The following is a 27,627-nucleotide window of genomic DNA, read 5'->3' on the forward strand; positions in this document are numbered from 1 at the left end:
TCCACCCAAAACCCTCTCCTCAGCCACACCCAAACCCTCCCCTCACCCACACCCTCCCCTCACCCAAAACCCTCCCCTCAGCCACATCGAAACCTGCATCTCTACAATAAAATCATGGCTCACTCTCAACTTCCTCAAACTGAACAGTGACAAAACAGAGCTCCTCCTCATTGGCACCAAATCCACTCTCAATAAAACTGGTCCCTTTTCACTCAGCAGCGACACCTCGACCATCACCCCCTCTACCCTGGTACGCAATCTCGGTGTCATCATGGACCCCACCCTCTCCTTCACTCCCCATGTCAGCCACATCGTCAAGACCTCATACTTCCACCTCCGCCGCATCGCCAAAATCCGACACTGCCTCACCCTCCCCGCTGCTGAATCCCTCATCCATGCCTTCATCTCCTCCCGCCTCGACTACTGCAACTCCCTCCTCACTGGCATCTCCTCCCATTCCCTCCACAGACTCCAAATGGTCCAAAACTCCGCTGCCCGCCTCCTCACCCACACCCGGTCCCGTGATCACATCACTCCCGTTCTCCGCCCTCTCCACTCTCTCCCCATCAAGCAGCGCATAAACTTTAAAATACTCCTCCTCACCTTCAAAGCTCTTCACCACCTTGCCCCCCCCTACCTGTCTGACCTCCTCATCCCCCACCGCCCCACCCGAGCTCTCCGATCCTCCTCCTCTCTCACCCTGGCTGCACCAACATCCCGACTCAAAACTTTTGGCGACAGAGCATTCTCCCGAACAGCACCCCGACTCTGGAACTCCCTCCCCCAACCTGTCCGCCACTCTCCCTCACTCACAACATTCAAATCCCGCCTAAAAACATGACCTCTTCACCCAAGCCTATGACCTCCCCTACCCCTAGCCTCCTCTACCCCATTGCCTACTCTTCTACCCCCTGTTACATCCCCATCTTTTTCTCTCTACTTCGTCTGTCTTCATTTTTATCTGTATATTAATGTGTATTGTACGTGTTGTCCCCCCTGTCTGTAAATACCCCCCCCCCCTTTTTTATTATGTTCAGCGTCTTTGGGTCACTGAAAAGCGCTATATAAATAAAAGTTATTATTATTTTGTTCTCTGAGAAGCAGGAAGTGCACCGTTAGCATGCTAATGGTGGTTAGCTTTAGCAGGGACAGGCGAACTTGCTCTGAACGTTGTGAAAAGTGCTTCTAAAGTCATCAGTGGAGCTGTGAAGAGGTCCGTTTGTCACGTTTTAAGACAGTTAAAATCAGGTTGAGAGCCTTTTTTGTCCAAGCAAAATGTAAAAACACAAAATGTTATCTTGTGGCCTTGTCCCATCTCTAAACTGATTCTAAGATATCACAAAAAGGTTCTGTTTGGGTGAAAAAGAGACACTTTCTCTGCGTCTAATTCTAGAGCGTTTTGTTTTCCGAGAAGCAGGAAGTGTGCCGTTAGCATGCTAATGGTTGTTAGCTTTAGCCGGGACGGGCAAACTCGCTCTGATGATTCTGTACAATGTTCTCTTGTGGATCTTGTGTTCTTGTCCCGTCTCTAAACTCCTTCTAAAACACTTCAGTCTCAGTTTGGGCACCACCGCCTTCGCTTTGGAAACGTTTACGGAGCAATTCCGTCGGACCTCGTTCCGCTTCAGAAACGTGGAGGAGTCGAACCTTGAATAAATAAATAAATGTTTTGGTCGGGGCGTCGGCTCTACGTGAAGCTCTGCAGGGGCTGGCTGACCCGCATGCAGGCCCAGTAGAACGCCCGCGCCAGAGTCACCGACACCAGCAGCAGCATCACGGCCCACGACGCGTAGATGCCCGGGTAGGTCTGCGCCTTGGCCCACGTGCCCGCCTGCAACAGAAGAGAGGGCGGGTCAGAACCGGGCGGGACACTGGGTAGGTCTGCGCCTTGGCCCACGTGCCCGCCTGCAACAGAAGAGAGGGCGGGTCAGAACCGGGCGGGACACTGGGTAGGTCTGCGCCTTGGCCCACGTGCCCGCCTGCAACAGAAGAGAGGGCGGGTCAGAACCGGGCGGGACACTGGGTAGGTCTGCGCCTTGGCCCACGTGCCCGCCTGGAACAGAGGAGAGGGCGGGTCAGAACCGGGGAGTTTGGATCTCTACGGAACATGGAACGTGAGGGATTCTTCAGATTTCAGTCTCAAATGTTACCGCAAATGAAGGTGTACCGTATTTTCCGGAGTATAAGTCGCAACAGCACCAGCCAAAAAATGCATAACAGAGAAGAAAAAAACATATATAAGTCGCGCCGGAGTATAAGTATAAATATAAGTATAAGTCACACCTCGGCCAAAACTATGAAAAAAGGTGCAACTTATAGTCCAGAAAATATGGTAATCTTTCAGTGGTTAAATCCATTAAACTGTTGATGGCGTCTTAGTTTTAGTACGTTATTTGACTTAGATTAAAAGGATTTCTATGGAACGACAGCAAAAAGGGCACGCTAGCTGAATATGAATAAATTAGTAAATAAATACACGTAAGATAAGATAAACCTTTAATATCCACGCAAGGGGAAATTTAATTGTTACAACGCAGTAGAACAGGAGGAAAGACAGATTATAGGAAGTTTCAAAAACACACTCTTAATAGAACTCTTATGAACAAAACAAAAAACTCGCATTAACAAAACTCCTCTATCTTAATAGGGGATGGAGGGGGGGAAATAAAATAAAATAGATAATAAAAATACAGAATAAAGATAAAAATCAGATAATAATAATAATAAAATAATGATAATAGAATAAAATAAAATAAAGTAAAAATAACTAGCACAAGACTAGGTAATACTATTAGCAGGTAAGTAAACCGTATAAAAAACAAATATGAAATACAAATATGCAGAAGTTAAAGTGCTCTTGATGACCAGGTTAAACAAGGACAAAAACAATACAGAAAATGCCTGGGATTTAACTGACAAAAAAAACAAAACAGAGAAGAAGTGAGCGTGAGCAGCCTCATTTATCCTGCCTCACACAGAGTTCAGATGTGGAGCCCACTCTCCAGGGAGTGTGAACAATAACCCCAAATAACACTTCTAAAAGGCACTAATTAAACACAGCAAACATAAATAAATAAACCTAATAAAACATACTAAACACAGGTCTAAACACACTTTCTCCTGTGTGTTCTTTTCATGTTCTTTGAGTGCAGTTTGGTGTGAGGCACATGGAGATACTTGGTCACTTTTCGGCGACTATAATCGCTGTAACTCGGAGGACAGTCTTTCTTTAGTCGAGCGGTGTTTGTGCGTCTGAAAATCGCTCGTAAATGAAATGTGGAGAAATGGTCTTGGCGTTCTTCGGCTGAACTTTGAACCTCTTCGGTCGTCATCTTCGGTTGTCGTCTTCATCGCCTTTTGGTCGCCTTCGGTCGTCTTTTGGTCGCCTTGGGTCACCTTGGGTCGCCTTGGGTCGCCTTGGGTCACCTTGGCTCGCCTTCAGTCACCTTGGGTCGTCTTTTGGTCGCTTTCGGTCACCTTGGGTCACCTTCGGTCACCTTGGGTCGCGCGTTTATCCTTTGTCTCGGCGTCATCTTTCATCGCAGACGGATTAAGCGTAACGAGGGACCCGCCCAGACACAGGGAGAACGTGTAAACTGGACAATAAGACAATGTATCACCATTTCCCCTTCACACTGTGTTTAACTGACCAGTCTCGACTTTTGTCTCATTAAAAGCAAATAAAAACAGCTTGTAATCGAAAATTCTTGAATATGAACAATAGAAACTTTGAATTGTCAACATTTAAACACAGAAACTGAACCACGAGGACTGACCTCTGACCCCTGGATTAAAAACACGATTAGAAATGACTGGGCGTCCATCTCGTGCTCACACATCCACTCCACAGAGAAAACCTTTGTACGCTCGCTTAACCGGCGCAAACTTTAACGTTAGACCCTTTTTTTCCATCGAATATATAATTAAGACCGTCTTTCATGGCTGTAGAATATAAAATGGAAGTACTTCATATGCAAATGAGAGGCTTTTTAAGCTGCGGTGATGATAATGAGTCCAATCAGAGCAGAAAGAAGGCCACAATCAGAGCTCGAGATGTGAAATATGAAACGTCCCATGCATACGAAAGAGTCCAGCAGTGTTTACGTACGACCACAGAGTGCATACACGGGACGTACGACCACAGAGTACATACACGGGACGTACGCCCACAGAGTACATACACGGGACGTACGAGCGCAGAGTACATACACGGGACGTACGCCCACAGAGTACATACACGGGACGTACGCCCACAGAGTACATACACGGGACGTACGAGCGCAGAGTACATACACGGGACGTACGACCACAGAGTACATACACGGGACGTACGAGCGCAGAGTACATACACGGGACGTACGACCACAGAGTACATACACGGGACGTACGACCACAGAGTACATACACGGGACGTACGACCACAGAGTACACGGGACATGTCACACTTACGAGTCTTTGTTTCCTTCAACTTTTAGAGAACACAAACGACCTACGAGGTGAAATAAAACTAGATGAGCGACAACAACTGACATAAATCGACATCGGTAGAAATTACGGCACATTTAAGCCAAAAGAATCATCCCTGAAAAGTCACTGATCGTCCAAAAGGCCTTTCAGCACGGCCGCCAAGAGGACGCTCCAGGAACTGTGTGGTTTTGACTTGTTTCTGAGTATTAAAAGTCCTTAATAAAGCGTTTGGACCTGTGGAGGACTTCTGCAGGTGTTCTAGAGCCTTCTCCACGTGGAAACCGGCGACATCCTGATATCGAATGTGACGCGTTTCCATTATTGTTGTGAGAAAAACTCGTCACGATTCAACGATTATTACTTATTAGGCCCGAAAGTGCGCACGTAGTGCGCACGAAATCGAGCGCGAAGCGCTCGCCCACTTCCAAACACTCACTAATGCACTCCTTCACTCACGCACGCCCCGTGCATACTAATTAGTAGTAGGAAAATGGAACTTTACCGTTGTTAACGGGCGAAGCCCGTGCAAAAGTGCGCACTAAACGAGCACTTTAAATTGGGATGACGACCGCTTCCCCATATAAAAGCACTCATTTGCGCTAAGTAGCTCACGAATACATTCCCCATATCTTGCATGTTCCGTGCATATAAGCATGTAATGCAAAAAATGAACATTATTACCGTATAGAGGGCCAAAAACACAAAGTGGGCGGAGCCCACTCAAAATTAACGAAAGTACCCGTCAGTGACCAGGGACCCACACCATGAGGTAGGAAAGCGCGAGCGCTTTCCGAAAATGTATAGTTCATGATATTTGAAAAATGGGAAACATTGTTTTCGCATCGGAATATTATTCTTTCTTTCTTTCTTCTTCTTCTCGGGACCAACCCCCCTATTTTTCACCCAGTGAACATTGACGAAAAGTCACAAAAATTAGCACACCTCTAAAAATTGTGCCTCTCTACATTCTGGCTATTTCCTTTTTCTAAAATTAAAAAAATTGGCGCGTCAGCGCCCCCAAATGTACCAAAAATGCATTGAGAGATGGGAAATGACCCAAAAAAAATCTGATCGTAGAATCATGAAATTTGGCGCAGAGGTAGATGGTGACAAGAGAAGTAAAAAATATTATTACGGCAACGCCGTCCGCCCAACCAAATGTCGGCCATATTGCTTCAAAAATGGCTAATTATGACTTGGGAGTTTTTCCAAACGTCGTACTTTTACAAACTCCTCCCAGGGCGTTGCCCCTAAAAAGATGAAATTTGGTGAGAATGCTACTGAGGAGTGGGACATCAAAAGTTATCCAAATTACATTGATACCTCTCACGGTCTCTGTGCGGCGAAGCCGCAAACTGTAGCTAGAATTTCAGAAATCTCCCATATTTAAAATTTCTGCCATTTGCGCAAATAAAGTCCGAATTGCGTCAAATTAGAATCAGTTGTTAAACTCTTTGCCCTAAACCTACTTGAAGTGAAATAAATTTATTTGGCGCCACAGCGCCCCCTACAGATTTTATATGGAGGTTAAATGTTTAGTTTTGCGAAATTATATGAAATTTGACACACAACTCAATTTTGGCGGTCAATGAGACCCATGTCATAATTGTTATGGTTTTGCCGTAACGATGACCGAAACCTCCCATGTTATTCCAATGGGGAAATCGCCAGAACATGTTTACACTTTAGACTTTCACAAACTCCTCCCAGGGCTTTAGCCCTATTAACCTGAAATTTGGTGAGACTCATCATCGGGACCATCAAAAGTTATTCACATTTTTATTCAAAGAGTCACGGTGTCTGTGCGGCTTTGCCGCACATTTTGGCAAGAATTCAAAATAAAATAGCTTTTTGATGGTAAAACAAAGGGGAGAAGATGTGACAGAGTCACAGATTCAGCAGTAGGCGTAATAAAAGGACAATTAGGGCGCGTTAGCGCCCTCTCCTCTTGCGGCGTGGCGGTGGCGGCGTGGCGAGGGCCGATCATTGCCGCTTGCGGCTTTAATTATAAGTTATTTTCATTCTCGTGCTTCTCCACTGGCCCCCCGTCTCCACTGGGCCCCCGTCTCCACTGGGCCCCCGTCTCCACTGGGCCCCCGTCTCCACTGGGCCCCCGTCTCCACTGGGCCCCCGTCTCCACTGGGCCCCCGTCTCCACTGGGCCCCTTCTCCACTGGGCCCCTTCTCCACTGGGCCTCTTGTGTCTGATGAACACGACCTCGAGTTTGTCTATATTTTCATCATTTCCATAGAAACAGGCTTGAGCAGTGTTAAAATTGGCAAAGTTCTATTGGTTTTGTCAGTGTAAATACACGAGTCACTCGAGTGAAGAAGGTTCCAGACTTTGCTTTATGTCCAGAGAGGTTGTTTCAAACACGTGGGTCTTTCTCTGATCGTGAGGTGGAAACAGACTCACACACTTCACTTCCACGTATGGACTTGATGGACAGGTCCACGTATGGACTTGATGGACAGGTCCACGTATGGACTTAATGGACAGGTCCACGTATGGACTTGATGGACAGGTCCACGTATGGACTTGATGGACAGGTCCACGTATGGACTTGATGGACAGGTCCACGTATGGACTTGATGGACAGGTCATTTTCTGCTTTGATTAATTCATCTTTGTCCTTCTTATATTGAGGCGTATGTAGCGGTGAAGACGTGGCTCCAATCAAGAATGAAGTGTTCTGCAGCGGAGGAGAATGATGTCACGACGAGGCGAGCGCCGCGACGAGCCGAGGGGACGAGGTTGAAAAACGAGTTTGACTTTTGAAAACCGCACAGGAAGCGCTCCGACTGTTCAAACTAAACGGGTTTGTCTGTCCGTGATTTTGAACCATTACAAAGCCATGTAACGACCTTAATGAGATCGTTTATCTGATCGGACCTTTCTGACCACGAGGACCAACACGTTGTTCCTGCGTTTATGCAGGAAAAAGGACTAAACAAGGACTAAACGAGGACTAAACGCTTGGACGCTAAAACCAGGTCTAAATCATGACTAAACCAAGGCAAAACCAAGACTAATCCAAGACCAAACCAAGGCAAAACCAAGACCAAACCAAGACTAAACCAAGACTAATCCAGGACCAAACCAAGGCTAAACCAGGTCTAAACCAAGACTAATCCAAGACCAAACCAAGGCAAAACCAAGACCAAACCAAGACTAAACCAAGACTAATCCAGGACCAAACCAAGGCTAAACCAGGTCTAAACCAAGACTAATCCAAGACTAATCCAGGACCAAACCAAGGCTAAACCATGGCTAAACCAGGTCTAAACCAAGACTAAACCAAGGCTAAACCAAGACTAAACCAAGGCTAAACCAGGTCTAAACCAAGGCTAAACCAAGACTAAACCAAGACTAAACCAAGGCTAAACCAAGGCTAATCCAAGGATAAACCAAGGCTAATCCAAGGATAAACCAAGACTAAACTAAGGCTAAACCAAGGCTAAACCAAGATTAAACTAGGTCTAAACCAAGACCAAACCAAGGCAAAACCAAGGCTAAACCAGGTCTAAACAAAGACTAAACCAGGTCTAAACAAAGACTAAACCAAGGCTAATCCAAGGATAAACCAAGACAAACCCAACCAGGACAAACCAAGGCTAACCCAGGACTAAACCAGGCCCGGTCTAGTCCTGCTCTCGTCCTGGTTTCTTTTGGTCACTTCTCATAAACGGCTGTAGTCTTGACAGTAAAAGCGTCTCCATGTGAGAAGGACCCAGCTCCTTCTGATGTGACTACAGTTTTACTCGGTCGGACGCCTGATTGTTTCATAAAAGCACAGAAACACAACTCCGACAGCTGTAACAAGAGTCTGTGATGTGCAAGCGCAGGAGACTTGGCTGAAATCTGCATAATTCTGCTTTGAAATTGACAAACATAACGCCTCCACCTCTCTGCTGTTCCTGCTGTACTTCACACCATGAAGGATGCTGCCGGGAGAATACGCAGGCAGATGTGCTGAAACCTACAAGAAACAACTAACTGCTGCTTGAACCGCGGGTTAATGAAAATAGTCCAAATCATCCAGGAAAATAACATCAAATATGCTCATTAAAACCGCCATCCACGGCACGAGCGGTGGAAACGAGGACCGAAAGTGTCACTGCGAGAGTTTCAAACCGCCAAATAATCTCTCGCCAGTCTGGGGAGCGTACTTTAAAAACACAAAGGAGCCCTTCCTGCATCGCCACCGCATGACGTCATGAGTTTTGATATCTACAGAGGAAGATGTCCTGAATGCAGAAGGACTACTCCAACATGTGTGAAAGAAACTCCAGGCATGTTCTACGTATGTCCTAGGCATGTCCTAGGACTAGGCATGTCCTAGGTATGTTCTAAGCATGTTCTAGGTATGTTCTAGGCATGTTCAAGGCATGTTCTAGTCATGTTCTAGGTATGTTCTAGTCATGTTCTAGGTATGTTCAGCGTGCCACCACTAGAGGCAGTCACAGGCTAAACATGTTAGTGGATGCTACATTACAGTTATTACACAGTTATTATACAGTTATTACACTGACTCGCTGGAAGAAGAGATCTTGTGTCTCAGTGGGCACTTCCAGGCTGGATAAAGAATACATTATGAAAAATAAGCTCATTTTTAATAAAGTCAAACACAATTAGTTCTGGTCTAAAACAGCCCCTGGCCCAGCGATGTTATAGAGACATTTAAAGTGCTGATAATACTGAGAGCAGCAGCTGCAGCAGGACCACTCCTCACTCACATCTCTAATGACAAAGTAAAAGGGCAGCGCTCTAGACGAGGCACGTCTGCTGCTGAGGAATACATCCTACGCCCTCACAAACCGGGGCAAACGCCCTCACAGACCGGGGCAAACGCCCTCACAAACCGGGGCAAACGCCCTCACAGACCGGGGCAAACGCCCTCACAGACCGGGGCAAACGCCCTGCAGCGTGTCCTAAAAGCTCCATAAAAAGCTTTCAACTGGTTCAAAATGCAGCAGCAAGATTACTAACAGGAACAAAAAGAAGAGAGCACATTACGCCGGTGCTGAAGTCTCTTCACTGGCTCCCTGTCGAGTTTAGAATCAAATTCAAAATTCTACTCTTGACCTACAAAGCCATAAATGACATGGCCCCATCCTACCTCAAAGATGCTATAGAACCATATCATCCAAACAGAGCTCTTCGCTCTCAGAATGCCGGCCTTCTGGTGGTGCCAAGAGTCTCTAAAAGTACTGTAGGAGGTAGAGCGTTTAGCTACCAAGCTCCTGTGTTATGGAATCAGCTCCTGACCCATGTTAAATATGCTGACACAGTCTCTTCATTTAAGTCCAGGCTTAAAACGTTCCTCTTCGAAATCGCGTAGTTAGGAACAGAAACATAAACCCACAGCTTTAGCTATGCTGCCCTAGGAGTAACTGTGCTGGGGGAAGTATGACAGCTTGAGCACTATCCTCTTCTTCTGACTACTTATGCTATCAAACAATATTTATTTTTTGATTCCACTTGCAAACTGTTCACCGCCTTCTTTTTCTTTCTCTCACTCCTGAGGACCTGTGGACCCAGATGCCCCTCCCCTGGTGGTCCCTGCCCTGTGTGGACGGTCCCTCATCTGCCTGAGGAGTGGGTCCAGCTCGCCCCCGACGGTCCCTCATCTGCCTGAAGAGTGGGTCCAGCTCCAGTCTCCTCGTGTCCGTCTGTCCGTCTGTGAGAGTCGGATCTCTCCTTCACTGGAACTCCTCCAGGTTTCTACGCTTTTTTCCCAAAGAGGTTTTTTTTTGTAGTTTTTCCTGGCCGAGAAGTAGAGTCTAAGGACAGAGGACCCTGGGACATCGTCCCTCGCCACCACAGACATTGTCTGACTCCATCGCCACCACAGACATTGTTGATTCATTTCTCCCTGTGGCCCTCAGAGGCAACTGTTGTTGTGATTTTGGGCCTTACAAAAATAAATTGATTTGATTTGATTATTTCAGCATAAAAAAAAATCATTTCATTTCCTCTAATTAAGCAGAGAAAGGGAATTAAGCGTTGCCCCGTCAGCCCCCTCACACGCCCCCCTCACACAGACCCCTCCTCACACAGCCCCCCCCTCAAACGCCCCCCCCCTCACACAGACCCCTCCTCACACAGCCCCCCCCCTCAAATGCCCCCCCCTCACACAGACCCCTTCTCACACAGACCCCCCCCTCACACAGACCCCCCCTCACACAGACCCCCCCTCAAACGGCCCCCTCACACACCTACCTCACACGGCCCCCCTCACACAGGCCCCCCTCACACAGGCCCCCCTCACACGGCCCCCCTCACACACCTACCTCACACGGCCCCCCTCACACGGCCCCCCTCACACAGGCCCCCCTCACACAGGCCCCCTCACACGGCCCCCCTCACACGGCCCCCCTCACACAGGCCCCCCTCACACAGGCCCCCCTCACACAGGCCCCCCTCACACAGCCCCCCTCACACGGCCCCCCTCACACAGCCCCCCTCACACAGCCCCCCTCACACAGCCCCCCTCACACGCCCCCCCCTCACACTGCCCCCCTCACACAGACATCAGACCATCGAGCGTTTGACCCACGCGTCGGCGACACGACTAAATCCGCCTCTGCGTGACATAATTTCAATGAAAACCTGACGCGTCGAATATAGGAATGTGGGAGCAATTTGCACCACAGTCAATAATAAGAGGGTTTTATTCTCTGTGGGCTGTGCGTGATGAAGAGGAGGACGTGGCTCTTCTGCCCTCTGCTGGCCACAAGCAACACTGAACTGTAGAGAAGACATGATTTTAAGGGTAAAGAGTCAAAAAGCAAGATCAAATTTAATGTTCTTATTATCTAAACGTGTAACGAGCATGTATCCCCAGTGTTGTATGTTATAATATGATAGAAAGTAGAGTTTTGCTAAATAAACTTCATCAATGTCATATTTTTGGGACAAAATCTTAACAAATAACAACAAATGAAATCAAAATCATGTCAAATGTAAATAAAAATGAACAGAATGTGTGAGTAAAGGCGAGAGTGGCGCGTAAAGACAGGCAGGGGGCGCCGTCAGGCCACGTTACAGGTCAGATCGGTGGAGAGGCGACTGAGCGAACGAGCAGGCGGCCGACCCTCCACCTGAAACGCCACGCGGTACACTGACCAAAGAGCGCCGTGGCAGAACATTTTCAAACCCGACGATCTAACGAGTCATGTGACGTGTGCAAGAAACTGGACTAAACCTGCAACACAATCGAAACAGGGCAGAGTTCATCGAGTCTTACCATGAGGCCGGCCGTGGAGACGCTGAAAAGCAAACAGAGAAGAAAACACCACAAGCTCCGCCTCCTGGGATACCGCTGACCAATGGAGCTGCTGCAAAACACACATCAAACACAGGCATGAGTCCGTCACCGCGGGCGACCGTCAAAAACAAACTGGCACGAGGCGAACGAGCTCAACTTACACTTTCCTGCAGTGCGGGCATCGGGCGAGCGTCCGGTCTGTGAACTCTGTCCACTGAAACACACAACAACTCCATCACTGTGGTTTACGGGGCCCTCGGAAACCACGGCAACAGGTCTGAACACGGGCAAGACACCGCGCGTCGAACTCGAGTCTCGTTCCCGTCTCCAGAGATGGTTTCATGGCGATTCTCCGCATCTCCGCTTGATGCTCGAACGCGGACACGCCCGCCCACCCACACCTCCTCCGTCGTGATTGACGGGTAGATGTAGAGGTGTGGTCTAAACGGTTTCAGTTGCTTAAAGCCGCAGTGTTTAACATTCTACACGCTCGAATATATTTACTAAAAACAACGAAAAAGTACACGCATTCCATCATGAGCGCTCCGGCAGCTCAGATTTGGTGTTAGCCTGCCATCTACAGGCAGCAGTGGGAATGAACCATGAAAATAGCCATTTAAAGCTGAACTGCCTGACTTTTTTTCTTGTAAATTAGTACATTTTGTCCCCTGCACCCATATAGTATCCTGTATATGTATATGTATGTCTATATTTGTGATAAAGTCAGACGTCTGCATCTGATAAAACTATTCCATCCATCTCAGATCTGGCAGTAGGAGGCGTGTGCGGCGCTGGGATGGACGGAGCTTTGTCAGTTTGACCTGCCAGAAAAAGCTCCTCTGAAACCAACGCTTTTGTTTCCATGGAAGTCCACACATACGAATATTAACAACGTGCCAAAGGGTCTGCGAGAGCCCAGAACCAATTAGATCGTTTTGAACGCTTTTTCCTCTTTGCGATTTGAAAATGAGACGCCCGAGCTTTAAGCGACTCGACGACAGAAGCGCAGCGTCGTAATGAATGCAGACTCCTCCCTCAGAACGAGTCCGGCGAAGATTTACGGATTCAAACAAATGGAGAGAATTGAAACTGAGCGAAGTTCTGAGGCTCCGAGCGAGGCGGCCTCGTGAACGGGATTCACCAAATGTCGAACTGGAACGAAGCAAACGACAATAAACCCTAATAAACCCGTTCAAAACTTTTGTCCTGGTTTAGCCCTGGTTTAGCTCTAGTTTAGCTCTAGTTTAGCTCTGGTTAAGCCCGGGTTTAGCTCTAGTTTAGCTCTGGTTTAGTCCTGGTTTAGCGCTGGTTTAGCCCTGGTTTAGCCCTGGTTTAGCCCTGGTTTAGCCCTGGTTTAGCCCTGGTTTAGCCCTGGTTTAGCTCTGGTTTAGCTCTGGTTTAGCTCTGGTTTAGCTCTGGTTTAGCCCTGGTTTAGCCCTGGTTTAGCCCTGGTTTTGCCCTGGTTTAGCCCTGGTTTAGCCCTGGTTTAGCCCTGGTTTAGCCCTGGTTTAGCCCTGGTTTTGTCCTGGTTTTGTCCTGGTTTAGCTCTGGTTTAGCTCTGGTTTAGCTCTGGTTTAGCTCTGGTTTAGCTCTGGTTTAGCTCTGGTTTAGCTCCAGCACAGAACGGCGTCCGGCCTCGCTCCACACGCACTGTAATTAAAGCCTCATTTCACAGCGAGCCGTCACTCAAACGTCTCGGGTATCGGCCGACGGAAGGATGTGAGTGACGGACAAAACACCACACACAGTATTTACTTTCCATTTCAGGATTCAGGTTTTCATTTACCGCATTTTCCTAGTTTTGGTCGGGGTGCGACTTATACTCCAGAGCGACTTATATGTGATGTTATTCGTTATTTTCACACTGACAACCAGAAGAGGGCGCTCTAGGCTCTAAGCGACGCAGAAGAAGAATCTGCACTTCCTCTTCCTCTGGAGTTTGTGCAGTTGTTTAGAAGTGACACAGAGGAAGAAGAATTCAATGGATTTAGTGATTTGGGGTAAAACTGATGCTTTGCTAAACTTGTTAGCATGTTCTTTATGCTATAGTTATCTGAATAACTGTTCATATGTTACGTTAACATACCAGACACTTACCACAGTTCTGTCTGTGCCTCATGTAGCTGAAGGTGTTAGCGTTAGCATACGTCATGTAGCTGAAGGTGTTAGCGTTAGCATACGTCATGTAGCTGAAGGTGTTAGCGTTAGCATACGTCATGTAGCTGAAGGTGTTAGCGTTAGCATACGTCATGTAGCTGAAGGTGTTAGCGTTAGCATACGTCATGTAGCTGAAGGTGTTAGCGTTAGCATACGTACACCTATTCACCATGTTCTCTCATGTTATTATTTTAAACTGCATTACAGATGAAATGTCTGTTCTTGGTCCTGGATTTGATCAAATACATTTCCCCCAAAAGATGCGACTTATACTGCAGTGAGACTTATACTCCAGTGAGACTTATACTCCAGTGAGACTTATACTCCAGTGAGACTTATACTCCAGTGAGACTTATACTCCAGTGAGACTTATACTCCAGTGCGACTTATATATGTTTTTTTCTTCTCTATTATGCATTTTTCGATCCGGAAAATACGGGTATTCACTTATTTCGAGGAATTGAATTAGGAAGAAAAGCCTCTTTGTGTTTGCGTATCTAAAATGCAAGAAGTGAAGAGAACGCATGACAAAGAACTACATTCGACATCAGGATCACGTCACTTCAAACCGTTTGAGAGCGAAACGCGACTTAAAAAAGAGAAATATTTCACTGTTGTTTCGTGGTTAGAACCTCTAGATTCTCCTTTCCCTCCTCTTCACAAAGGAAGAGTTTACGGCCCCCGAGAGGAGAAGGCGCCATCGATCCAGCACCAATAACTCTGCATTTACTCTGCCTGGACTGCACTCCGCCCGAGAAAAGCCAATAAAAGCGCGGATAAAACAGACGTGAAGCGGAACGGCAAATGTCAACGTTTATTATCGCGGTTTTACAAAGAAATGAATTGAAATATTGTTGAAAAACCTTGTGTGTATTATCGAGGGACGTGTGAAGAACTGATGTTGGGACGCACGGCGATATCTCAATAACCCTGATGTTTAACCACGATAATGACCACGTCGACTTTTTATCGATTCATTTCCTACGGACGGTAAATTAACACGACTCATTCTAAAAATAACTCATAAGGTTGTCAAAAGTATATGTATTTATCGATACTGAAACCCGTATCGAGACTAAATTATCAGAGTAAAAAAAGGTATTACCGTATTTTATGGAAGTCGCACCAGCCAAAAAATGCATAAAAGAGATGAAAAAAACATATATAAGTCGCACTGGAGTATGAAATGCAGTTGCAAGTGTGAAAATAACAAATAATATCACATATAAGTCGCTCCGGAGTATATAAGTATAAATATAAGTATAAGTCGCACCCCGGCCAAAACTATGAAAAAAGTGCGACTTATAGTCCAGAAAATACGGTATTAATAAAAATGCAAGACAACATTTTTAAGAAGGACCTTGAGCTTTGTCAGAACAACTACAGGACGTGACATAATATATAGTGTTGAAAATAACAAGCGTTTTAAAATCAAATCGTAGTATCGCAATCGACTTCGCCATTTTAACATAAACGCTGGATTTATGCCGTATAAGGGAACAAGCGGTAGAAAATGGATGGATGGATGTTTCTGGATGTCTTGGGTTTTGTTCTTCCTCGTTTCATCTTGTCATGTTCTGCGTTCAAGCGTTTATGACTTACAATTTGTTTAAAAAATAAATAAATAAATAACAAAATAATAATAAAACTAATAACAAAATATATAAAAAAAATATAATACTAATAATAACAAATAAATAATAATATAAGAATAAGTATGAGAAAATGATTAAAACATGATTTATTTTTTAAATAATTAAAGTATTACCAATTAAGCACGTATTAAACATAATGTTATTTATTTATTGTAGCTCATGTTTTAAATATTGTTCATTTAAAAAGGTTTATTGGGATTCTCCTGCTTTATGCTTAATAAGTCAATAACACGCATCATAATACAATGGTTTTCTCTCTGGCCCCGCCCGAAAAGGAAACCTGCACAAATAAGTTGGTTCTGCTGCTTTGTAGTTGAGCAAATATTTATCCTCTATTCCTGGTTGACAAAATATGCTGAATGTTTTCCCTGCTCTTCACCTCCTTTTCACACAGCAATGCCCCGTCAAGTGCGTCAATAAACATTACGAATAACAATAAAAGTGGAGCTTAAAATACATTTATCAGAATGGACAAATGGCCTTTATTTCTCCGCACGTGACCCTGGTTTCAAAACGTGTCGACTCCTGAAACACCTGCTTCACGTGGAATCGGATTAAGTGTCTTTACGCGTCGGCTCCGCGTGGTCAGGGCCTTAATCTCTAGGAATATTCATTTTTGGAGTGAAAGGAGTATGAAAGTGTTGCAGTACCAGGAAGGTGTTGCTGCAGTGTCCGCAGGAGACTCTGGCTCCGGCCGGCTGCGGGTCAGGACTGGCCGGACCCGGATGCACTGGACCCAGGTTTATTATCCGCTTACTGAGAACAAACAAACAAACAAACACACACACACACACACACACAAAGAATAAGAAATCCATTAGACAGACGTGCGGGGGAGGGCTTCAATCCATCCAGCTTTTTCAGTTCCAAACCCCATATCGATACTTGGGTGTGAGAAGCTGCCGACGCTCGGTTACTTCACTTAAAACGACTCAAACTAATTTCTATTGTTAGCATCTTCAACAGAACTCTCTAGTCATTGTTTGAGAAGTTGTGTAGGTCCCTCTGCAGCCAATAGATGGTGCCAAAGCTCAGAGATACACATGTTAATTTAGACTCTTTAAACAACATTGTTTTGTTCTAAAAGATGCGTTGGCAAACTAAAAGCTCTCAAGCGCATGTTTAAAGGCTGATAACAAAAATAATGCATAATGTTTGTCCTTTAATCTTTTTGGTCAGTGTACTGTATTTTCCGGACTATAAGTCGCACAAGCCAAAAAATGCATAACAGAGAAGAAAAAAACATATTTAAGTTCCACTGGAGTATGAAATGCGGTTGCAAGTGTGAAAATAACAAATAATATAAGTATAAGTTGCACCCCGGCCAAAACTATGAAAAAAGGTGCGGCTTATAGTCCAGAAAATACGGTAAATCTTAATATTGATCTAAAATCGCCAGAAAACCACATCCACTGACAAACTGCAAACCTGAGAGTGAAAGTGAAATTCAGACATTCCACCGACTAAACACACACACGTGCAGAGATGTAGGCGGGGCTAGGGGGTAGGTGAAAACATAGACTTTCTGAGCACTCGAGCCTCAGTTGCAGGATCAACTCAATGTGGAAATCACTCAAAATACAATTTCGACTGAACAAAAGATGATGAAACAGTGTTACGGCGAGTTTAAACGCTCTTTAAAGTTAATAAGTGAATAAAACGGCTCCTGAAGGTGAATATTGTTGAACGTTGAGCTCATGTGGACATGGTTTTAACTCCTGCTGCGGTGAACGAGGGCCGTGTGACGGTTTGACCTGTGGAGACGCTCTCATTGAAAACCTCATTAAAGAGCCGGCGTCCTGCTCCTGGAACGGCTCCGGGGCCCGAGCTGCCACTCCACCTTTACATTACAATACAGAGCTGATTGTGCCCGTGTCTGCCGCGGCGACAAGACTGGCAGGTTCGTTATGGACCGCCCGGTTTCATCTGAACGGAAATATAAATCTAATAGAGCTGCAACGGTTCTCGACCATGAGCTCTGGAAAGTAATCATAGTGTTTTAATAATCGTTATCTGGAAAAGACAGACCTTTTATGACAAAGACGGTGGCATTATTGAATTAAAATGTCAAAAAAGAATAAATGTGTAATTTTCACCAATAATATACTTTACTTTTAAACATCCTCCAATAACATACTGCATTTTTGAAAAGATTCTCCAATAATATACTGCATTTTAAAATATTCTACAATAATATACTTTAGTTGTAAACATTCTCCAATGTATCTCCTGTATTTTTTAAACATGCTCCAATAATATACTTTATTTTTTAAACATTCTACAATAATATATTTTATTTTTTAAACATTCTCCAATATTATGCTTTATTTTTGGAATATTCTCCAATAATATACTGTATTTTAAAATATTATCCATCTAGTAGCCTTCAGTTATCATATTTAAAGCTTTATTTGGTTGATAATTTTAATGATGTACAATAGAATCATACATTTGTGGAAGTATTGATCACAGTAAAAAGTCATCAATTTTAATTAAATCACGGCTCAAACCATGTGAATAAACACTGTCTATGATCATTACTGCTGCACATTGAGACTTTATTAATTTATTGATTGCCCTTTATTTAATGAGAAAGGGCGGGGCCTATTGTGCAGCCAGGGGAAACCTACAGACACGCCCAAAATATGACTTTGATTACGTTTTATAGTCTACAATGCACAACTAATCGCTGCAGCCCTGTATTATACTTTATTGTGAAGTTGCAGGAGAAAAGAAAACAGATTACCCATGATCCTTTGCTCCCTTTCAATGCAGCCAAGATGAAAACGACTGAGATTAAATGTGTTTTACATCTGAATCGTTGGAAAATGTTAGTCATTATTAACACTATTTGAGCGTTTCTACAAAACTGTGTTCACAACTTCACAAAACACATCATAGTTTGAGATTTAGATTAATTTAGAACATAAAATACAAACACACAGGTCTATCCACTGAGTTAAATTAAAACTACAGAGCTATCCGTGTCTCCACTGCCTCTAAACTGTGCCGTTTTCCACCTTAAATAGACTCTGGATTAAACCTTCGCCTCGCGCCCAAATCCCACCTTTAGGCGACGGAACAGTCAATTACCTTTCAGACTTTCACGGACAAATTGTATTGATGTTTAATTCCAAATGCGGTTTTCGCGGACGCGCCGGCTGAGATGGTGCTCAGCGGATGCAGCGCTGCACGGTTCTGAGCGCCCGGGGCATAAACAGACCCGTATCTCTGGCTCAGAAGCGGCAGCCGTGTTCAGATGAGCTGCCAGGACGGCGGCGGCGGCGGATTCACGCGCGCTTCCAGATAAAAACACACAAAAGCCGCTCTGGCACAGACGCTCCGGCGGTGAGGTCTGAGCGGGTTTAAAAGGTTTCATTAAACTACTGCTTATTTAACACCTGTCCATTGACTCGGATCAGACCAGGTCAAACAAACACTCAGGGAAGAAAAGGTCTCTATGGAATGATCCTTTCTAAAGCCTTAAATGCATCTTTTAGCTTTAATTGCTCAGAAAACGTGCATTCTTTAGTGAAAAGTGTCATCCAAGATTCATAGAACCGTGGTTACATTAGTAACTGTCAACAATATTATCTCCATGGAGACAAGCAGATGGTAAACCAGAAAAGGAACATAGTGCACCTTTAGCAGTGTGTTATCTCAGGTGTAGTTTTACTTTTGAGCAGCAGGTAGCGCCATCAGGTCAGCTCTGCGGAGGGGCGAGCCCGCTCACTGTAAGAATACACGTTTTCTGACAAACTAAAACGAAAATGAAAATAAAAAACAAGACGGATAAGTTAAATCTAGACAGAGATAAAGAACATTTCCACTGAAACAAGCAGGCGGCGCGGCCTCCACCGCCACAGATCCAACTTGTACGCGCTGGGTAAACCTCTAAGCGCTGGGTAAAAGCTCTGACATCCACACGGTTAAACCTCAGGGCTGCATCGAGTACTTAAACGATCACGGCAAACCTGTCACTCTTGTTCTCGGCAGAGTCGTACCACTATTCTGCTGCCGTGGCGACGGTGAAGCGCCGTAACGAGCCTCTTATTCCCTGAACGCCACGTGTACCCGCTCCAAACGCTCGCTCTTTCCTTTCTTCCCTTCTCTCCATCTCTGCCTCGTCCTTCTCCACTCGACTTGTTTTGGAGTCCGCAGAGACATCAGTCCTTCACAGACTTGTACCGAGGAAGAAGTCGTAACTGGCAACCGCTCGGCAACGGCTTATTTGAAGGTTGAAATGCAACTTTATACTGAGAGCAGCTTGAAAAAAAAAACGCTTAGTTGAGAATATTCCCGTTTTATACAAGGAGTAAAACAGAAAAACGCAAACCTCAAAGAAAGAAGGAAATGTGATAATAATGAGATGCAATTTAATAAACGAAATACAGCAAAATACAGCACACCTCGACTGTTTATGAACACAGTTGTAACATATGATTATTTTTATTTATTAGTGCACTTATTTCTATTGTACCCTTACTTTTTAAAATACATCAGAAACAAAATAAAGGTTGAAATACCTGAATACCTGAAAAATCTGAAATTGCTTATTCTTTTTACATTTTAATGTCACCGTCTTTGCTGTAAAAGGTATTTTCGTGTGCGTCTGATTGATGGAGCGTATGAAAATATGATTATTTCTATAGTCGACTGGTCACAATTGGTCGATTAATCGTCGTTTGTTCTGTTCTTGCCCCTTTAAACTTGCTCTTAAAATAATGTATGTATTAGGACACACGCATGACCTTCTCCCAGTCAGGCATTCCCTCATCAGGCTGGCTCTCCCTCTACTGGCAGCGTAGGGGAAACAAACAAAAGCTAGCTTGCCGCAACATGCTAATGTAAACACACAGTTGTAAAGGACGTGATGTGATGTCAGAACGAGTCTGTCTAGAGACGATTTATGGACTTTAAAACGGCACAGAAGACGTCCAGAAGTCCACCTGTGACATCACAAGACCGGGATACTTGAAGACGAGTGTTTTTGTGAGGCTCAGAGAAAGAGGAGCTCGCGAACGGGAACGACGAAACAAGCTCAAAACGAAGCTAATCGCAAAGCAGAACGTGAAGCTTAACGCAAAGCTTAACGCGAAGCTTAACGCGAAGCTAAACGAGAAGCTAAACGCGAAGCTAAACGAGAAGCTAAACGAGAAGCTAAACGCGAAGCTAAACGAGAAGCTAAACGAGAAGCTAAACGAGAAGCTGAACGCAGTTTAGCTAGACACAAAGCTAGACACGAAGCTAGACACAAAGCTAAACGCGAAGCTGAACGTGAAGCTGAATGCGGTTTAGCTAGACACAAAGCTGAACGAGAAGCTGAACGAGAAGCTAAAGACAAAGCTAAACGCGAAGCTGAAGGCAAAGCTAAACGTGAAGCTAAACTCAAAGCTAAACGCAAAGCTTAACACGAAGTTAAACTCGAAGCTTAACAACAAAGCTACGTTTGGAAAAAAAACAAAAAAAAACAACGTATTTTCCAGACTATAAATCACACTTTTTTTTTCATATTTTGGTCGGGGTTTGTGACTTATACTTACATTTATACTTGTACTCCAGATCGACTTATATGTGATATTATTTGTTATTTCCACACTTGCAACCGCATTTCATACTCCAGTGCGACTTATATGTGTTTTTTCTTCTCTATTATGCATTTTTGGCTGGTGCGACTTATACTCCAGACAATACGGTACGTTTCCCCGTGGATTGGACAGAGGCGTGCGGGGCGGACTCACCAGTACGGGCGCGGGCAGGCGATCCGCTGGGACGTCACTTTGCAGATGAGCAGACAGTTACAGGGACAGCGCACGTACTTCTTTCCTGCGGGAGCGTTCTTAATGGGCTGCGGGCACAAGAGCGCGGCGTTAGCAAACGTCAACAACAGCAACAACGTGGTCCATTATTATTATTACTGATGCTGATTTGTGTGTGACCAGATTTACATTTGGGCCTTTTCACTGGCAATATCCAAATCTAGGGTCAAATCTTGCACTCTGATATTTAAAAAGTACAGTTTTATACCAATTATCAAGGCTTTTATTCATTTTTATTGTGATTTTATGATTATTTTCTTGTTCTATAAAGCACGTTGAATTACAAGCTCGTTTCCAGAGCACAATTTGTACACAAAGAACTTACATTTGTTGGACATAAAGTTGTATTTTTTGTCCATTTTCAAGCCAAATGTAATGGAAAATGATTGTTCTGTTTTTTTTTTTTAGATGACACTTTGTAAAAGAATAAACGGAGAACAAAATGTGTTGGCAGATACCAGATGTCCCAGCGTCCCATGTCCTTAGACAAATGTCCCAGCGTCCCGTGTCCTTAGACAAATGTCCCAGTGTCCCGTGTCCTTAGACAAATGTCCCAGCGTCCCGTGTCCTTAGACAAATGTCCCAGTGTCCCGTGTCCTTAGACAAATGTCCCAGTGTCCCGTGTCCTTAGACAAATGTCCCAGCATCCCGTGTCCTTGAACAAATGTCCCAGCGTCCCGTGTCCTTGAACAAATGTCCCAGCGTCCCGTGTCCTTGAACAAATGTCCCAGCGTCCCGTGTCCTTGAACAAATGTCCCAGCGTCCCGTGTCCTTGAACAAATGTCCCAGCGTCCCGTGTCCTTAGACAAATGTCCCAGCGTCCCGTGTCCTTAGACAAATGTCCCAGCGTCCCGTGTCCTTGGACAAATGTCCCAGCGTCCCGTGTCCTTAGACTAATGTCCCAGCGTCCCTCTCTGCGTCATGTTCTCCGTTTCATTTACACTTTAAAATCACATTTATCGATTGACCGCGCTTGATGTCGCCCAGATTCAAAGCCTGTTTCTCATTGTATCAACCCGTCCTCCGCTCGCTCCCGCTCGTCCAATCACTCGCCTGCTGTAACCTGATCAGACGGAGAGCCCTGGGAGCCTCCTGGGAGCCTCCCGCTGCTTCATCAATCCCCCCGTGAGCCGCCGGCCCTCCGCACAGCGAGGCGCGGCTCACCCACTGTCCACCGCAGAAACAATTAAACCGCCGCCGCGAGTCACTCTTAATTAGCACGATTTGTCACAGTTAAGTCAGCGGCGGTGACGCGGACACGTGTACAAGCTCGCGTACGACGATCTGTGCAAACACGGTTTAATAAAGAGCGAGGGGAAGGATTGTTTGGGAGGCGAGAGCGCGGATAATGTCATCAGTGTGATTTGAGGTGGCACGGAACGATCTGGTAAACGGTCTAATATTGTGATTGCATTAGTTCAACCACGAGCAGCGTTTGAGACTGAAACGTGAACATGCTGCACGAAGTCAAGACGGGAAGAGAAGTAAGCGATACGGCTGTTAAAGCAAAACAAAGTCACATTTTCACCTCAGGCAGCTGTAACCTGACCCAACATTTTTTAAGCGGGTCGGTAGGCAAATTCTCTTTTTTTTTTTTTTTACTTTAAAAAAGGCAAAAAAAAAAGATCCAAATTTTCGCCATGTTTTGCTTCTGGCAGTGACTGGCAGTGACCCGCAGTGACCCGCAGTGACCGCCAGGGGTCAGGCTTCAACAGTCAATGACGGTCTTAAGTTTCATTTTAATTTCATTTTAGGCTTTAAAATATTTCTAGCGAGTTCAAGTGATACAAAATGATTCAACAAGGCACTTTTAGGAAAAAACGGTCAGTGAGTCGGCGAGGTAAGACAAAAAAAAAATGTTTGGCATAATTTTGACAAAATGCCGATATTTTTTTCAGACGGCTAGTTTTTTACCGGGGCGGTTGGGTTACGGCAAACAGACATATTCTTATGCTCAGCCTCATTAAACATCTTTGTGAGCCCCTGTGATGGTTCGATATGTGTTTTCGGGGCGTTTGAAGTGCCCGTCGTCGCCCCCTGCTGTCTCTGGGAGGAACGCCAGCCTCACAACATTTACTAAAAGAAAACTCTCCTGAGAAACTCTGGCTCTATCTATAATATTTGGCAGTGTTTTTTGTTTGTGTCTGTTCTATTGCCAGAGTTATACAGTTTCATGAGGTTTATTTTTTGATAAAGCCGGTTTGCTTTGGTTTATCAGCGGTTAAACATTGTGTTTTAACTTAAATTACATCTTTAAAGAGTAAAATAGATATTAGAATAAGAGTATCGTCTCAGTATCTGTTGCCGTTTCAAGAGACCATCGTTTGTGTGATTACGCAGTAGAATCTGGTAATGCTCAGGTTGAATGTGACTCAAAGTGGGGAATCTCGACGCGCGTGCTCACCGTGGCCTCGTTGCACACGCCGCACTTGACCACGTGCTGGTGGATCTTCCCCTCCACGGAGATGAGGTTCTGACAGACCCTGCAGCTGATGACCGGAGCCGAGCCGCTCTCCGGAGACGTGAGCGGAGAGTACGGCGGAGGGTCCTCGCCCAGGAGGACCGAGGGCGCCGTGGGGCTGGGGAACGGCGGGAAACCTGCGGGGAACAGGGTTAAAGAGAGACCGTCTGTTAAAAAGACATCTTACTGAAGGTCCAGAGAGCTTTGGTCAGAGGTCCAGTGAGCTTTGATCGGTCAGAGGACCACAGAGCTTTGGTCAGGGGTCCAGAGAGCTTTGGTCAGGGGTTCAGAGAGCTTTGGTCAGGGGTCCAGAGAGCTTTGGTCAGGGGTCCAGAGACTGTGGCAGAGCTCGGCAGGACAGCAATGTGTGTCTGTTTAAACGTTTAAAATCAATCGGCCGGAGGAGAGATGATACAACTGGAGTAAAGTCTGTTGAGTTTTGAAGAGCTGAAGTCTTTGTAGAGTCGACTTATTAAACAAGAAGAAAGACGAGAGCAGATGAAAGCGCGGATGATCAACTCCAGATCAGATTTTGACAACATTCTCTTCACTTTAGAGCTGTTTCTCAGGTAATCACAGTCTGTACATAAGCTGCGAGCTGTTCTCATCCAGAGGGAACAAAAGTACTCATCAAATACAAAAGATATGACAGACTTCAGCTGTGATCGTTGTACGAATGTATTTAAACTAGGGAGATAAGGTTAATTAACATTTCTTATTTGTCTAATTATATATTTTTTTATAATTCGAACAAAGTATTAAAACACATGTCTGTATCACTTTGCTGACTTTTACCATTAAGTATCAGTAATAAAAGAAGTCTGTGCAACTGAAGCAACTCATCCTGAACTGAACAAAACAAACTTAAGTTTGTGTTTTTAATAATTAGTATTATTATTTGTTATTATTATATAGGCTTAACTTGAACTCATCCTGGATTGAGTAGGAGTCGTAGTATTAGCAGTAGTAGTACTAGTAGCAGATGTAGTAGTAGTAGCAATAGCAGATGTAGTAATAGTAGTACTAGTAGTAGCAGATGTAGTAGCAGTAGTACCAGTAGTAGCAGTAGCAGTAGCAGTAGTAGTAGCAGTAGCAGTAGTAGTACTAGTAGCAGATGTAGTAGTAGTAGCAATAGCAGATGTAGTAGTAGTAGTAATAGTAGTACTAGTAGTAGCAGATGTAGTAGCAGTAGTAATAGTAGTACTAGTAGTAGCAGATGTAGTAGCAGTAGTAGCAGTAGTAGCAGTAGTAGCAGTAGTAGTAGCAGTAGCAGTAGTAGTACTAGTAGTAGTAGTAGTTTCCAGAGGAGTTACTGAAGCAGCTGAAATAGTCTGAATTCCCATGACCGTGACGTGTTATGGCACGATTAACGCTGTAATCAGATTTGGTCTCGAGTTCCAGTGAAAGAAGCTTTAGAAACAACAGGAATGTGGAGTTATTTTATGTGCAGTTCATGATAAACACACAGCACCCAGAGGAGCGCGAGGGCAGCTCTGAACCCTCAGAGGGTCACCAACTCTGAACCCTCAGAGGGTCACCAACTCACGACGGACTCACGACGGGCTCACGACGGGCTCACGACGGGCTCACGACGGGCTCACGGCCGACTCACGGCCGACTCACGGCCGACTCACGGCCGACTCACGGCCGACTCACGGCCGACTCACGGCCGACTCACGGCCGACTCACGGCCGACTCACGGCCGACTCAAGGCCAACTCAAGGCCAACTCACGGCCAACTCACGGCCAACTCCAGATTAGTATCAGATATCAGGCTGAGCATTCATTACCTCAGTGTTTTAATTTATCCACCAGTTTAAGACATTAGGGCTGTTGTCATGGCGATTTACAATTCAAGACAAAATACATCTTTTGACTGGGAAAAAGTCTTCAAAATGTTGCAGATAACAGGAAGCTGGAACAGCAGATGGGACGTTTGTTTGCTGCTGCAGAAATCAATGCACTCGTTCTTCACAATCATCAGACTTTAATGAGTCAGAGCGGCTAAAGACTCTTCTAAAGTGAGTCTGAGTCACATAACAACAAATATCTTTAAAGAATAAACGAAAAACTACTCGATAACGTGCCACGTCTCTACATTTCACTTTAGTGTCAGAATACTTTTAAAAATGAAAGCTAAGCAGGGCTAAAGTGACAATATTTACTGATTCATATTAATTTTGATTTGCGACTTGTGTTTTGAAAGCATGATCCTGTTCTAAAGTTCATATTTTCAACACGTCCAAAAGCGCTAACATTCGAGAAAAGACTGATAAATTAATATAAGATTCTAATTCATTACAGAACATGTTTAAAGGGAAATATATTACTTTAATAATTGCAGTATTTTAGGTGATAGACCTTGGAGCCCTCGGTTTAGTACTCAGCATCTTAAAATAGTTATAAAAAGTCCAAAATCTATTCTATTAGCGAACTACAGACATAAAACAGCTGAAATAGATCGTTCTTGAGGAAGTCTATGATGCAACAGACTGAACAGAAAGCCAATAGCCCAGTTTATGTCTCTTATTATTAATTCATTGTAAATACTATGTCCCGCCCCCCGCGAGCTGCGATTGGCCCGCGCTGTCTGACAGATAGCCCCACAATGGCGCAATCGGATGTCAATCAAGTCAGGTGTTTTTGGATGCTAGCTACAGAGACGTGCAATTTAAACATATTTCCACAAATCATACAACATTTTGGACTTTAAAAACGCAATGGCAATGCATCTGTTTAAGGAAATATAATATGCATTAAGCAGTGATGAGAAATAGCTTTTAATGTAGTGTTAAACATGGACATTTGCCGGGTTAGGCTGCAATTTGCTAACATGCTAAGGCTAACATAAGGCTTAAACGTCACGAAGAATGTTTATTTGCTATATTCTTTAACATAACACGCAACGCAATTCATTAAATAATATGTTTTATCTGATGTTTTCATTATAAGCTGATAAAATGTGTGTTTGTGGGGCAGGATGCTAACCGGGAGTGCTAACATGAGATGCTAACGGATGCTAACATGCTAACAGAGTCGGGGCGGATGATGGGAGCAAACGGACCCGAGGATGGCTCACTCACTTTGGGGTTTGTTGGGGCCGCCGTCGATGCCGCCGCCGCTGCCGAGGGCTCCGTCCCCGAGGTCCGACAGGAGCGGCGACCTCTCTCCGTCCGCCATGCCGAGAGAGAGCGAGCCGGAGCCGGGGGGCGCGGGCAGGAGGAGAACGACCGGTGTCGACGAGAGAGAACCGGAGGGGGGGAGAGCGCGCCGCTGCAAGAACCGCCGATGGAGCCGCGAGAGCCGGGGCAGAGCGGCGTCATGTGATGGGCTCCTCCTGCGGCGCGTGGTGAGGAGGAGAGGAGGAGAGGAGGAGAGGGTGTGGCGGCGGCGGGCGAGGCTGCGGAGGCTGCTTAGTCTCCGGAGGAGAGAGGACCGCGCGGATGGAGGATGCTAGAGATGGGTTTTATGACTTTTCCATCACTCGCTTTCCTTTGTCAAGTCAAAAATGTATTAAAAGTCGAAATGAAGGTTCTCCTATTTTCTAATTATGACTTAGTTTGTTGGTATAGCGCCTGTGGTATATATTTATCATAGTTTTACTTGCGTTAAGTAAAGTAAAGTAAGTTAAGGAAATTTGGAATTTAGAGTTTAGAATGACAGGAATCCCTCTGTGATGTCATCAGTGTGCGACATGTTACAGTTTGCACTTAACTGACACTTTTCTGACAGTTTAAACCATCATTCAACAAAATAAAGCTGTTATATGGTATTATTGGGTGTGGATTTTGGCTCTTG

General features: G+C 45.0%; 1 protein-coding gene across 1 annotated transcript; it reads right to left on the reverse strand.

The window, feature by feature from the left end:
- Positions 1-1,080: 1,080 nt before the first annotated feature.
- pip4p1a (phosphatidylinositol-4,5-bisphosphate 4-phosphatase 1a) lies at positions 1,081-27,050 on the reverse strand. Its single transcript, XM_072440601.1, has 7 exons — positions 26,913-27,050; positions 23,773-23,966; positions 21,291-21,397; positions 16,200-16,305; positions 11,899-11,951; positions 11,717-11,807; positions 1,081-1,831 (listed from the first exon to the last, which is right to left on the reverse strand). The coding sequence occupies exons 1-7, from the start codon at positions 27,007-27,009 to the stop codon at positions 1,688-1,690; spliced, it is 792 nt and encodes a 263-aa protein (XP_072296702.1). The 5' UTR covers positions 27,010-27,050; the 3' UTR covers positions 1,081-1,687.
- Between the last annotated feature and the right edge of the window lie 577 nt (positions 27,051-27,627).

The sequence above is a fragment of the Eucyclogobius newberryi genome, unplaced genomic scaffold (assembly GCF_026437365.1).
Source record: "Eucyclogobius newberryi isolate DKJ021-1_F unplaced genomic scaffold, fEucNew1.0.hap1 SCAF_12, whole genome shotgun sequence".
NCBI classification, from domain to species: domain Eukaryota; kingdom Metazoa; phylum Chordata; class Actinopteri; order Gobiiformes; family Gobiidae; genus Eucyclogobius; species Eucyclogobius newberryi.